Source organism: Microcebus murinus, chromosome 2 (genome assembly GCF_040939455.1).
Source record: "Microcebus murinus isolate Inina chromosome 2, M.murinus_Inina_mat1.0, whole genome shotgun sequence".
Lineage (NCBI taxonomy): Eukaryota > Metazoa > Chordata > Mammalia > Primates > Cheirogaleidae > Microcebus > Microcebus murinus.
In genome coordinates, this window is record NC_134105.1 from 31,479,630 (window position 1) to 31,493,717 (window position 14,088).

The window sequence follows — 14,088 nt, forward strand, 5'->3', positions numbered from 1 at the left end:
AACTCATGACCTTGAGCAATCCGCCCGCCTCGGCCTCCCAAGAGCTAGGATTACAGGCGTGAGCCACAGTGCCCGGCCCAGAAGTACATTTTGTGTTTTAACATATTAACTGCCATGAGAGTTGTATTTAATTCTAGTTTTGACCCCAGGGCCACGTGAAACATATATAAAATCTTGTCTATGATCTTATTGTTACAGTTAATATTGACAATTCTAAAAATGTGGATTAAACGAATAGAAGTCAATACATTTCATTTTTCTATTTATATTTACCTTTAAACTATACTCAAAGTTTTTATTCTATTTTTGTAATAAAACACTGTGGCCCCGAGGAAAACTTTTTGGTTATTTTTTGTGTGGAAGTCAATGTGTTAAATGATGCCAAAACATCAAAGCAACTGTGAACAGCTGGGAAACCCAGAGGACAACAGGTAGGTTGTTTGTACACTGCTGGATCTTACATCTCTGAAGCTATGGACTGGAGGATGCTGAAACCCAGTTATATCTTTTACCAACCATTCCTAGTTAAAGGAAAATGAGTACATTTATGAGATGGAAATATTTTCTTAGAAATAATCTAAGTCACAGTGGTAGTTGTGAAAATCTGCAAAAGAATGTGTCTCATATTACGTAGTGGTTGCTGGTGGTACCTCCATGTGTCAAAAGCTTGGGCTCCTTCTATCTTGTTGTTGCTCCAGCATCTTTAACATGTTACCCTTAGCCAAATATTAATAGTTCAAGATAGTTCACTACCATAGCCACATTCCAGCCAATAAGAAGAAGAAAGAGGGGAAGGCAAGGAATTCTACTTTCTTTTAAGGCACACTACTTTCACTCACATTCTGTTGGCCAGAACTTAGATGGCCTCATCTAGCTGTAAGGAAAGCCAGAAAATGTAGTTCTTATACTGGGCACACCAGTGCCCATTGTTACCAAACCAAACTGAGGTCAACTCACCTGTACAGTACAGTACAGTAAAGCCAAACACTGACCCTGAGATTTGCAGTGGGAGAAAAGGGACATTTATTACACGGTGCCAAGCAAGAAGCGCAGGCAGCTAACACTTAAGACTCCTCAATGGCTTACAGGCAAGGATTTTTAAAAGAAGGGGTACATTTCAGGAAAGCAGAAATTTCAGGCAATATTGTAAACCAATACAGGAGGTTATACATCGGTTTGGCCCCGAAAGGTAGGATATCTTGAAGCGGGTGCTTATGGGTTATAGGTAGATTCAGAGATTCTTTGATTCCTGTGGGTGCGACTTCCAGGCCCCTCAGGAAGAAATTTAGAACAAAGAATGTGTCCAGAGTTCAGTCCTCAGCTCCTCCTTATCAGCGGTCAACCTGATAGCATTTTCCATGTGGTGGGGGTTTCTGAAGAACAACTCAGGAATATATGTTAAGGTGTTATCTTTTGGTATTTATAGAGAACCAAAACACCTTGTGACTCAGCTCAGGCTGGGAGACTGTTGTTACTATAGTCTTGCTCAGGGGTCCTCAAACTTTTTAAACAGGGGGCCAGTTCACCGTCCCTCAGACCGTTGGAGGGCCGTTGGAGAGTGCGGCGCACATTCCACACATGCGCACCGTGGGCCCCGGACGAGTCAGCTGCTAAGCAGGACAGGCAGCCGCGGCAAAAACACGCGGCAGGCCGGATAAATGTCCTCCGCGGGCCGTAATTTGAGGACCCCTGGTCTTGCTTGTCAGGTTTTGCTCATTTACTTTTCAAAGCTAGCAGGTACCTGGAATTTCCCTTAAAGGAACTCAAGATTTTTCCTCTATTTCCATGTTTGGGGGGCCCAGCAGACTCCTAACAGGGGTCTCTGCTCTGTCTCACTACTGGGTGTAAAGTGGTTTCTCATTGTGTTTTTCTTTCTTTTTTTTTAATTTTTAAATATTTCATCCTATGCCTTCTTCATTAGGGCCTGTCTCATTGTGTTTTTGATTTGCATTTTTAAAATGGTTGATATATATATATATTTTTTTTTTAAATTTATTTTTATTTTTATTTTTATTTTTTTTGAGACAGAGTCTCACTTTGTTGCCCAGGCTAGAGTGAATGCTGTGGCGTCAGCCTAGATCACAGCAATGTCAAACTCCTGGGCTCAAGCAATCATCCTGCCTCAGCCTCCCAAGTAGCTGGGACTACAGGCATGCGCCACCATGCCCAGCTAATTTTTTCTGTATATATTAGTTGGCCAATTAATTTCTTTCTATTTATAGTAGAGACAGGGTCTTGCTCTTGCTCAGGCTGGTTTCGAACTCCTGACCTCGAGCGATCCTCCCGCCTTGGCCTCCCAAAGTGCTAGGATTACAGGCATGAGCCACCTCACCCGGCCAAAATGGCTGATATATTAAGTGTCTTTTCATGTGCCTATTGGTGGTAACTTAGATTTATGTCAGAATGAGATTCTTGAGCAGGGACCTATATAAAATTGACATTTAGAAGTTGGACTCAATGCAAGGATTAAGAGCAGACCCAGTCATTTGGAAATGAGATAAGATTGAAGTGGGTATATCACTATCCAAGGGTATAGCCAAGAACTAGGGAATTTTAAATTAATGACTGAATCAGTGGGGCAGGATTAAGAATTTAGATGACAGGGGACAGAAGTCAAAGAGTTTCCTAAACTAAACTCAGATGCTAAACCTGTATCACAACCATCAGTTCAAGACCAAGGTAAGCCAAATATTTGAGTCCTTAGGAGTGATAAAAGCTGGTGTTATGTAGAGAGATATCCTTGGTCCATTCCCCAACGTGGGGACAAGAAGATTCAAGGCAAGACAAGTATTCACTGAGTTAAATAAGAAGAGGAAACCCAAGAAAGGTGCATATTGAGGAGGCAAAATAAATTTTAACTGTGTTCAGGTGTGCCTATACTAAAATTTACTTTTATAGAAACTACAATGAGAGACATCACCAGCACAAAGCCAAGCTTCGAAAAGTCAAGGATCATTTAACTCATGAAGTGGAACTACGAGATGAGAGAATTGAACAACTTGAAAGAGAAATTGGAACACTGCAACAACAAGTGGAAAAGGTGAGAACAAAAATAAAGGTGAAGAATTCACCAATGGTGTTAGTGGTTGGCCATTTAGAGAAGACCCACTCATTTTTAGAATTATCTGTAGCCCCTTCATAGACCTTGTTTTCATTTCTTTTCTTTGCACCATCTTTCAATATGCGTAATTCTTTATGCCCTGCCAAAAAATGTGTATGTAAGACACATAGTGTTGCTAAACCAAATTGGACACTGAAAATATCCTGTACTGCCAACTTATGATCCATGTGTTGCCTTCATGCTTTTTTTTTTAAGAGGTAGGGTCTTGCTCTGTGGCCAGGCTAGAGTGCCATGACACAATCATAGCTCACTGAAGCCTTGAACTCCTGGTCTCAAGCAATCCTCTGGCCTCAGACTCCCAAGTAGCTAGGATTACAGGTGTGCACCACCATGCCTGGATAATTTTTTAAATTTTTTGTAGAGATGGGGTCTCGCTATATTGCCCAGGCTGGTCTCTAACTCCTGGCCTCAAATGATCCTTCCACCTCAGCCTCCCAAAGTCCTGGGATTACAAGTATGAGTCACTGCACCTGGCCAAAAATGCCTTTTCTTTTTTTACAAAGCAGGAAAAGTTTGGGGAAAACAATGCCTTTCTTAAACATCCTTCAGCAGAGACTTCTAAACTATCCCCAGGAACTCCTTTCTGCTTTTTGTTACCTGAATTTTGCCTCAAACTTCAGGGTGACTTACAAATGGTAGGGAAAACAGGTGATCCCTACTCCTTTATCAATCCTTGACTAGTGCCTTCAAGCTTTTTTCTAAATATGCATGGTTTCTTTTTTTCTTTTCTTTTTTTTTTGAAACAGAGTCTCACTTTGTTGCCCAGGCTAGAGTGAGAGTGTCGTGGCGTCAGTCTAGCTCACAGCAACCTCAAACTCCTGGGCTCAAGCAATCCTCCTGCCTCAGCCTCCCAAGTAGCTGGGACTACAGGCATGCGCCACCATGCCTGACTAATTTTTTCTATATATATATTAGTTGGCCAATTAATTTCTTTCTATCTATAGTAGAGATGGGGTCTCACTTTTGCTCAGGCTGGTTTCGAACTCCTGACCTCGAGCAATCTGCCCGCCTCAGCCTCCCAGAGTGTTATATGCATAGCTTCTTTATGCTTGACTTATTGCCCTTGTGACTTATTGCTGTATGAATAAGAAGGAAATGAGACAGATGAATGGAATCAGATAAAGAACGGTCTTGGGATTATTAAACTACTTAAATTCAAGGTGGAGAGCCACTGACTAGGCCAATAAGGTTTTCCCTTCTTTCTTAAGATCCCCAATCCATTTCAGAATTTTGGAAACTCTGTCCTCACTCATAAAATACTCATTTCTACACCTGAAAAATTTTTTATTGTACCACCAATATGGGCCAAGGATACTAAAACCATTTATGTATTTCATTCATTCCCTTGAATATCCTGGAACATCAGGTAAAGAATTCGTAGACTATACACACTAAATCCTTTGACAATTATAACAGATGGGTCACTAACAATGTATTTTTAGTTTTAAAAAATACTTTTGAGCCAAGTGCAATGGCACATGCCTGCAGTCCCAGCTACTCAGATGGCTGAGGCAGGAGGATCACTTGAGGCCGGGAGTTCAAGACTATAGTGTGCTATGATTGTGCTTGTAAATAGCCACTGCACTCCAGCCTGGGCAACATAGTGAGACTCTGGCTCCGTTGCCCTGAGTACAGTGCCATGGCATCAGCCTGGCTCACAGCAACCTCAAACTCCTGGGCTCAAGTAATCTTCCTACCTCAGCCTCCCGAGTAGCTGGGACTAAAGGCATGCGCCACCATGCCCAGCTAATTTACATATATATATATTTTTAGTTGTCCAGCTAATTTCTTTCTATTTTTAGTAGACATAGGGTCTCACTCTTGTTCATGCTGGTCTCAAACTCCTAACTTCAAGCGATCCTCCCACCTCAGCCTCCCAGAGTGCTAGAAGCAATCCTGAGTGCTTCAAGCGATCCTCCCACCTCAGCCTCCCAGAGTGCTAGAATTACAGGTGTGAGCTACCATGCCTGGCCTAAAAAATCTTCTTGATATTATAAACTGTAGTGAGATAGGAAAAATAAATTGTATTTTTGCAGTATCCCTCTATTCTGTCATTAGTTTGTCAGACTCAGATCTGAATCTCTAACTCTAATTTGTTAGAGATTCAGATCCAGCTTAGACTTATAACTAGGAAAGACTATGGAAGTATACAGAAGAAAATAGCAATCCAGGTTCATGGGCCCACAAGACATATCAGCAACCTACTTTTACATTGCAGTACAAGAAAGTTCTTATACTGCCTGACTGCTACTTCTAGTCCTCAAAAACAGCCTCCCACTTTCAACAAGCATGCTTTCTTTCTTCCTGAATGTACTGGGTTGAATCGTGTCCTCCCCAAAATCATGCCCACCGGGAACCTCAGAATGTGACCTTTCCAGATGTAGGGACTTTCCAGATGTAATTGGTTAAGATGGGGTCATCTTGGATTAGGGTGAATCCTAAATTCAGTATAACTAGTGTCCTTTTAGGAATAGGGGAAGACACACAAACAGACAAAGACAGGGAAAGAATGCCCTGTGGTGATAAAGGCAGAGGTTGGAATGATGCAGCTACAAGCCAAGGAACACCAAGGATTGCTGGCAATCACTAGAAGCTAGAATAAAGGCATGGAACAGAATTTCCCTCTGAGCCAGGGGTAGGAACATCTGACAACATCTTGATTTCAGACTTCTAGCCCTGAGAACTGTGAGAAAATACATTTCTGTGTTTTAAGCCTCCCATTTCATGGTGCTTTGTTACAGCAGCTTCAGGAAACTAATGCACCTATCCAAAGAACCACAGGCCTCCAAGAAATATGCTGGCAATCCCAAATTAGCTTGTGCTCACTGCCGTTGAAGGGCACTATAAGCTTTGGCTTTAGACAGACTCAGATTCAAATTATAGCTCTGCCACTTAATAGTTCTGTGACCTTGGACAAGGCTCTGTGTATCATTTCCTCATCTGTAAAAGGAGGAAAATAATCTTTACCTCACACACACAAACCTTTTGTAATGATTAAAACATGAAATTTCTGGCTGGGCAAGGTGGCTCAGGCCTATAATCCTAGCACTCTGGGAGGCCGTCACAGGTGGATTGTTTGAGCTCAAGAGTTTGAGACCAGCCTAAGCAAGAGCAAGACCCCATCTTCACCAAAAATAGAAAAAAAATTAGCCAGGCATGGTGGTATGTGCCTGTAGTCCCAGCTACTGGAGAGGCTGAGGCAGAAGGATCGTTTGAGCCCAGGAGTTTGAGGTTGCTGTGAGCTATAGTGTCTGACACCACAGCACTCTAGCCTGGGCAACATGAAATTCCTAAAGTGTTACCTGGCACATACAAATTTTTGTAGGTTTTTTTTTTTGAGACAGAGTCTCTCTTTGTTGCCAGGGGTAGAATGCTGCGGCGTCAGCCTAGCTCACAGCAACCTCAAACTCCTGGGCTCAAGCAATACTCCTGCCTCAGCCTTCCAAATAGCTGAGACTACAGGCATGTGCCAACATGCCTGGCTAATTTTTTCTATTTTTAGTAGAGACAGGATTTTGCTCTTGTTCCGGCTGAGCTCAAACTCCTGAGCTCAAGCGATCTTCCCTCCTCAGCCTCCTGGAGTGCTAGGATTACAGGCATGAGCCACCACTACCAGGCTCTGCACCAGGCTTTAATGTGAGAGCTTTTAATGCCACAGAGGCACAAACCTTGGGGTTCTTTATTTTAGGGCCCATGAACCAGATCCCTGAGCATTAAAAAGCTGGGCTTGCTTTCTAATTCTCCAAAAAATAATGCCACTTCTTTGGCTTCATTCCTTCAACTTTCTCTTTATATAGTGAACCAGCTGAGTCTTCCAACTGTTGTGAACATCCAAACTAGGTTTTCCTGGATATTGTATCCTATTATCACAGCAAGTGTCCTGAATTTTTTTTTTTTTTTTTGGTTCAAAAATATATGGTATTTCCAAAGGACAGGGTATCAATAGCCTTCCCCATTTACTATCCTTTCTAATCCAGTTTTATCTGTATAGAAAATATATTATCTGTGGGATGGCTGCTTCTATTCTCAATTCTTATGAACACATTATTGATTAAATGTCTTTATTTTTTTTTTATTATTATTTTTTTGAGGCAGAGAGTCACTCTGTCACCCGGGCTAGAGTGCCGTGGTGTCAGCCTCACTCACAGCAACCTCCAACTCCTAGGCTCAAGTGATCCTCTTGCCTCAGCCACCCGAGTAGCTGGGACTACAGGCATGTGCCACCATGCCTGGCTAATTTTTTGCATATATATTTTTAGTTGGTCAATTAATTTCTTTCTATTTTTAGTAGAGACAGGGTCTTGCTCTTGCTCAGGCTGGTTTCGAACTCTTGACCTTGAGCTATCCACCCACCTTGGCCTCCCAGAGTGCTAGGATTACAGGCGTGAGACACCGCACCCAGCCTAAATATCTTTAAATAATAGCAGGTGAGGCTATTACTAGACATTTCAGGGTCCTGGACAATGACTTTAAAATCTGGAATGATTTGTTTCAGAACATAATCTAATCTCTGTCCTTATACTTCTTTAATAATAGATGGGACCATCTTTTCTGAACGATCTACATTGATATCTTATTTAAAAGAAACATCTTTCAACAAGCCATGATTTTTGGGTGTAAAAAAAAAGAGAAACATCTAAAGTTGCCTCTCTTAACCCTGTGAGCCACCCATCTGCCATAGGTGGTTATTCTCCCACACCCACTCACTCTCACCATGGGCAGGTGAGGAACAAACACAAAAAAGTGAAGGCACTTGCCTGTTACCATTGACAAGTCATTAGTGAAGTGACACTGGCAGTTCTACACCTTTGAGCTCTAAACCCCTCACCAAGAGTGATATTTACTAATATCTACTGATTCTTTCAATACAAAAATGTTGGTGTTTTTTCACAAAATGCACTCATTTATCATTTAGCTGTGACTTCAGTGGCTACTGCTTTTGGGAAAAATCACTGGTAGAAAGTAAAACATGGTGTCAGGCTAGAAATCATTTCAATATCATCACTGCAAGAATAGTCTCAGCACTCAGCTTACAAGTTTGACTTGCCATGCCAACTGAGTTCCTGACAGTGATTGCCAAATGAGGTGGCTATGTTCTCATCTTCCTCCCTTTGCCTTAAAGAGAATATAGTTACAAAGCAGATGGAAATGTAATAAATGGGAAAATTTTCAATATGGGGTTTCAGAGAATTTAGTTGTACTTGTTGGTGGTTTGATACCTATAGAATTAGAATACAGATAAGAGCATTGGGATCTTACTAGAAGTTGAGTGCTCATATATTTTTAAATGTTAATGCAAAGGAATGATGAACTGTCCAAACAAAATACATGACATAAAATAACCAAAATAAATAGAGGAACTATCTAGGTATTAGATCATGAATTGACAGTGTTAGCATACAAGTGTAACTAGACTAGAGGACAGGAATGAAAAAGGAAACAAGGGAAATTTGCTGTTAGAGTTAAGAAACAGGATGGTGCTCTTAAATTTATAATTCTTTCTCCTGCTCTGATAATTAGGGGACTTTCTAATTCCTAGGAAAAGGCATTCCAGGACCAGATCACTACCCAAAATGATATCCTGCTTCTAGAGAAAAGGAAACTTCTGGAGCAACTCACCGAGCAGGAAGAATTGATCCACAGCAACAAATGGATGCTATCTTCAATCCAGAGCAGGTAGGTGTAGTCCTGCCTGGGGTCCAGTGAACTCCATAAAGAGGATGTTTCTCTCTCAACAAAGAAATGGTTCAAGAGATTGTCCTTTGAGTTTGTGGCCTATCCTATGACTCTTGCTCTGCTGTCTGCTGTTTCCAGCAGATCATGCAAATGGCAAAAATTGTGAAATTAGAGAGAAAAATATGGAGGAGGCTGGTTGGCTATTTATACAGGCTCTTTCATAGTGGCACTGCCTCACTGAGGACCTGGCCTGTTACTTTTGTATGTGCTGACACTCATTTTTCTCATTTGATAACTATGGAATCAAGGCAGACCAAGAGAGAATCAAGCTCGCAGAAGTGACTTACATTCAGGAAACTCACAGGATACCAGTGTATTAATTTTTAATGTGAAATATTAACATTACACACAGAAAATAATTCATATATCAGCCAGCCTGAGCATTCTTTTCTTTGTAGGATTACAATAAAAGTTTTCTTAATTACAATCAAAGTTTCCTTAGGGCAAGAATCAGAGCAAAGAGAGTGGGTTGATCTTAATAGGTAATGTCACCAATAATAACTATAATGATTAGCATTTGTATGAGCACTTAGTATATGCAAAGCACTGTTCTAAGTGCTGGCGTATGCGCGCGCGCTCTCTCTCTCTCTCTCTCTCTCTCTCTCTCTCTCTCTCTCTCTCTTCATTTAATCCTGACACCAATCCCAGCAGGGAGCCATTATTACTACTAGCCTTATTTTATGGATATGAAGCAAAGGTCTGGAGAGGTTAGGGAACTCACCCAGCCTGGTCAGTGGCAGAGCAGCATGTAGACCTCAGCAGCCTGGCTCTAGACCACAGCACCACAGTCTAGGTAGAGGTTGCCAAGCAGACTGAAACTCTCCTGTCCACTGCTTGGACACACTGTCCTCTGGACAGGCTTGGAGAATCTGATTATCTTTTACTGTCTGCGTCTCCCTCTCATAGATATCTCATATAAATCATTGCTCATCTCGAATCATATAGCTTCTGACCATTGGGGCCCAACACAATTGACTCATTACCCTTGCCTGAACATTAATTATCTTCCTGCCTTGTTCTCCTGGTGACACAATCTGGTCACCCGGATTAGACTTAGATATTTTCCTTAGAGTAAGTTTCTTCCACCAGGTAGTTCCTCATTTTACAGATAAGGCTCAGATTTATAATTTGCTAAGGGTCACACAGTGGCAGAATCAAAACTGAAACAAAAATCTTTGATCAAAACTATTATACTGCCGGGCGCGGTGGCTCACGCCTATAATCCTAGCACTTTGGGAGGCGGAGATGAGCAGATTGCTCAAGGTCAGGAGTTCAAAACCAGCCTGAGCGAGACCCCATCTCTACCAAAAATAGAAAGAAATTAATTGGCCAACTAAAAATATATATATACAAAAAATTAGCCGGGCATGGTGGCGCATGCCTGTAGTCCCAGCTACTCGGGAGGCTGAGGCAGTAGGATTGCTGAGCCCAGGAGTTTGAGGTTGCTGTGAGCCAGGCTAACGCCACGGCACTCACTCTAGCCTGGGCAACAAAGTGAGACTCTGTCTCAAAAAAAAAACCAAAAAACTATTATACTGTCATGTCTCCCAAATAAACTGTAGTCCTGGAAAGTGAGTCTATATAGTGGTTTAGAGCTAAGACTTGAAATCTGAAAGGTCTGGGTTGGTATCCTAGCTCTATGAATTTCTATTTTTATGTTTTTAAACCAGTTATCTTCTCTTCTCTGAGCCTCACTTTCCTCATTTATAAAATAGACTTCATAACAGTATATATTTCATGAGGTTGCTGTGAGGATTAAATGAGCTAATAGGCTGGGTGTGATGCCTCATGCCTGTAATCCCAGCACTTTGGCAGGACGAGCAAGAGTGAGATCCCATCTTTACAAAAAATAGAAAAATTATAAACATTCAAGTGCAGATGTCTTTTTTATGGAATGAGTCAGGCATGATGGCATATGCCTATAGTCCTTAGCCCCTCAGGAGGCTGAGGCAGGAAGATCGGTTGAGCGCAGGAGTTTGAGGTTACAGTGAGCTAATGATGCCACTGCACTCCGTCTCAAAATAAATAAATAGAGGCCAGGCGCGGTGGTTCACGCCTGTAATCCTAGCACTCTGGGAGGCCGAGGTGGGAGGATCGCTGAAGATCAGGAGTTCGAAACCACCCTGAGCAAGAATGAGACCCTGTCTCTACTAAAAATAGAAAGAAATTAATTGGCCAACTAAAAATATATAGAAAAAATTAACCGGTCATGGTGGTGCATGCCTGCAGTCCTAGCTACTCGGGAGGCTGAGGCAGGAGGATTGCTTGAGCCCAGGAGTTTAAGCTTGCTATGAGTTGGGCTGATGCCATGGCACTCTAGCCTGGGCAACAAAGTGAGACCCTGTAGCAAAAAAATAAAAAAAAAATAATAAATAGATAGAAAGATAGATAGATAAAATTAATTAATAAAAATAAATACATAAAAATTAAATTAAATTTTTAAAATTTTAAATAAAAATATAAATACAAAAATAAATAATAAATAAAAATTTAAAATAACATTAAATTTTTTTAATTAAAAAAAAAATTTTTTTTTGAGACAGAGTCTTACTCTGTTACCGAGTAGAGTGCCATAGTATCAGCCTAGCTCACAGCAACCTCCAACTCCTGGGCTCTAAGCTATCCTCTTGCCTCAGCCTCCCCAGTAGCTGGGACTACAGGCATGTGGCACCATGCCTGGCTAATTTTTCTATGTTTAGTAGAAACAGGGCCTCACTGTTGCTCAGGCTGGTCTCAAACTCCTGAGCTCAAGCAATCCTCTCACCTCAGCCTCAGAGTGCTACGATTTTAGGTGTAAGCTACTGTGCCTGGCCTAAAAATTTCTTAAAAAGAAAAATAAATATAAATAAATAAAAATAAGCTAATACATGAGAAGTTTTAGGTGCTTACCATATAGGTGGGTTACATTGCCTAAGTACATGGTAAGTACTTAGTAAATGGTTGCGGCTTCTGCTGCTGCTACTATTTTTACTTTTATGTGAGAAATCAGAAGCAGATACTAATTAAGTAGCTACAATATTTGAAGGGACACAGAATCTCTTGTTTCAGTCCCATTTTTAAATGGGATCATATCCTTCCTTGAATTTTTCACTGTGCCTCGAATACTCTTGCACATGTATTTAATAATCATGTATAGCCCAGAAGCTTATTGACTTTTAGGTGGCCTTGGAATATGGTGGGAATTATTCTGCCAAATTTGCTTCTAAAATCTGGACAGTGGTCTAAGATCCAGAGCTAATGGGAGGTGGGTTTTGAGTAATGACACAGAAATTTCTAGTCATGCCACTGATTTATGCCATTCCTAGAGTACTTTTCCTGGATAAAGAAAATAAACAATTACAGGAAAATAGTCTCCGTTTCATGCAGCACATTGGCCTGTTAGAGCGAATCATAAGGAGCATCCAGATTCGCAGAGGAGAGGTAAGATGTATACTTCCTACTGGGTCTTTAATCTGAAGTTTGGGTTGCTAGGGTTGCTGCGCTCCCTCTTCCCTTCATCTTCATATAGCTGCCTCCCTGCTCTCAGCTGTGGCAAAGAGGCTCCTTGGCTGCACACCAGGGCAGCAGACCCCAAGTCTGCTCTTGACCAGCTTTGCTCTTCACTGGGTCAACTTCTGTTAAACTATCTCCTCCTGTGTCAGCCCAGAGCAATTTGTGTATACCTTGTAGCTTCTTCCTTAGCACACTGTATTGCAGTGCTGTTTTCCTTTATCTCATTAGCTCAACAGTGAGATCCTGAAAGTCAGAGATTGTATCTCATATATCACTGTATGAGTGATATTTCAAATATTTATGGACAGGTTCTCTGTTCTCCATAGATATTTGAGAATGAATAAATGTTAAATGTTTTCACATATATGCCTCATTTTCAACAGCCCTGTTGGCCATGTATTATTCTAGCCTTATCTGAAAGATGTGCAAATCTGGGGCTCAGAGAAGTAGAGTGAAGCTAATCTGGTCTGGCAAGGAGTCAAGCCTAAGAGAGTGTCTGAGACAGAGAAAAGCAATTATATTCCCCAAACCAAGCAGAAAAGTAGCCAAATACAGAGAGATGCAGATAACAGTATAGGTCTAGACAAGGTCCAGAGTCTGGCTGATAAGCACATCAGCAAGAGGGACTTCAGGGAACAGAATTGTATTCTGAATCCCAGGTAGAGGCTGCTTACTTTTTTTCCTGGTTTATATCACCTGCTAAACATTTCTTTCCCAGAAACTTTACCATACATCCTGCTTGTTGAGCACTGTTGCTATAAGACCTACATCTTATTTGCTTGCAGAAAGGGGATTATTTCTAAGCTATGTGAATTATTTTGCCAATTTTGTCAAAAGTAGAACTGCCAGAATATGTGGCCTGATTTCCTATAGTTTATGTTTTTTCTTGAGCTACAGCTATTCTCAATTGTGTAGTCATTCACTCTTTTACTTAACCATTCATGCAACAAATATTTATCAATTCCAGAAACTGACCTAGGTCCTAGGAATACAAAGAGTCCCTAGGCCTACAGAGTTCGTAAAAAAAGGACAGACACATATGTAAATAAGTACAATAGTATTACAAGTGCTGAGTTAGAACACTTAATTGAGTATATGCTAGGACCAAGAGCTTTGAGATCCACAACGATACCCTCCAATATTTATTGAGCACATACAGTGTGCTAGGCCCCAAACTTTCCCATACAGTTTGGATATGAAAATGAACAAGAAACAGAGTCGGCCTTCACAGAATTCAGCCGAGTGAGAGTGACAGTCACATAACTGGCCACTGCCATACCTTCCGATAAATTCTTACAATGGCAGTAGGCCCAGAGTGCTGTGGAAGCAAGAGGAGTGATGCCTAAACCTGCCTGAGGTGGTTAAGGAAGGTTTCCAGAGTTGTTGATGTCTAAGCCAGAAGAAACTGAAGCCACATAAGAACTCTCCATATTCCAAATACCTTTCTGACACCAAGCAAGCCTGATTAAATGAAGGCAGTCTACTCACTGTTTCCCGAAATGCTCTATAATTTTCTCCCTCTGTATCATGCATTTCCCTTACTTGGAACAACACATACTGTCTCCCCTATTCCATCTTCCCAGCTTTTCCCTTTCAAAGTCCTTTAGTTCTTAGAGTTTGTAGCCAGTGGGGCATTTAAAAAAATACAACTTGAGAATGTGACTCAAAACTATACAATGGCTTCCTGTAGTCTTCAGGATAGAACCCACATTTTTAGACAGTCGTCATATTCTCTATGA

At 41.2% G+C, this 14,088-nt stretch overlaps 1 protein-coding gene across 11 annotated transcripts in view; it reads left to right on the plus strand.

Moving 5' to 3' along the window:
- Positions 1-14,088, plus strand: part of CCDC30 (coiled-coil domain containing 30) — a 137,505-nt gene that overhangs the window by 115,074 nt on the left and 8,343 nt on the right. For 10 of the 11 annotated variants that reach the window (XM_075997205.1, XM_075997203.1, XM_075997201.1 and 7 more), the window contains 3 exons: positions 2,899-3,040; positions 8,661-8,797; positions 12,163-12,277. In XM_075997205.1, coding sequence (XP_075853320.1) covers positions 2,899-3,040; positions 8,661-8,797; positions 12,163-12,277 — 394 coding nt within the window. The remainder of the gene's footprint in view (positions 1-2,898; positions 3,041-8,660; positions 8,798-12,162; positions 12,278-14,088) is intronic. The other variant, XM_012748467.3, reaches the window with a different exon arrangement.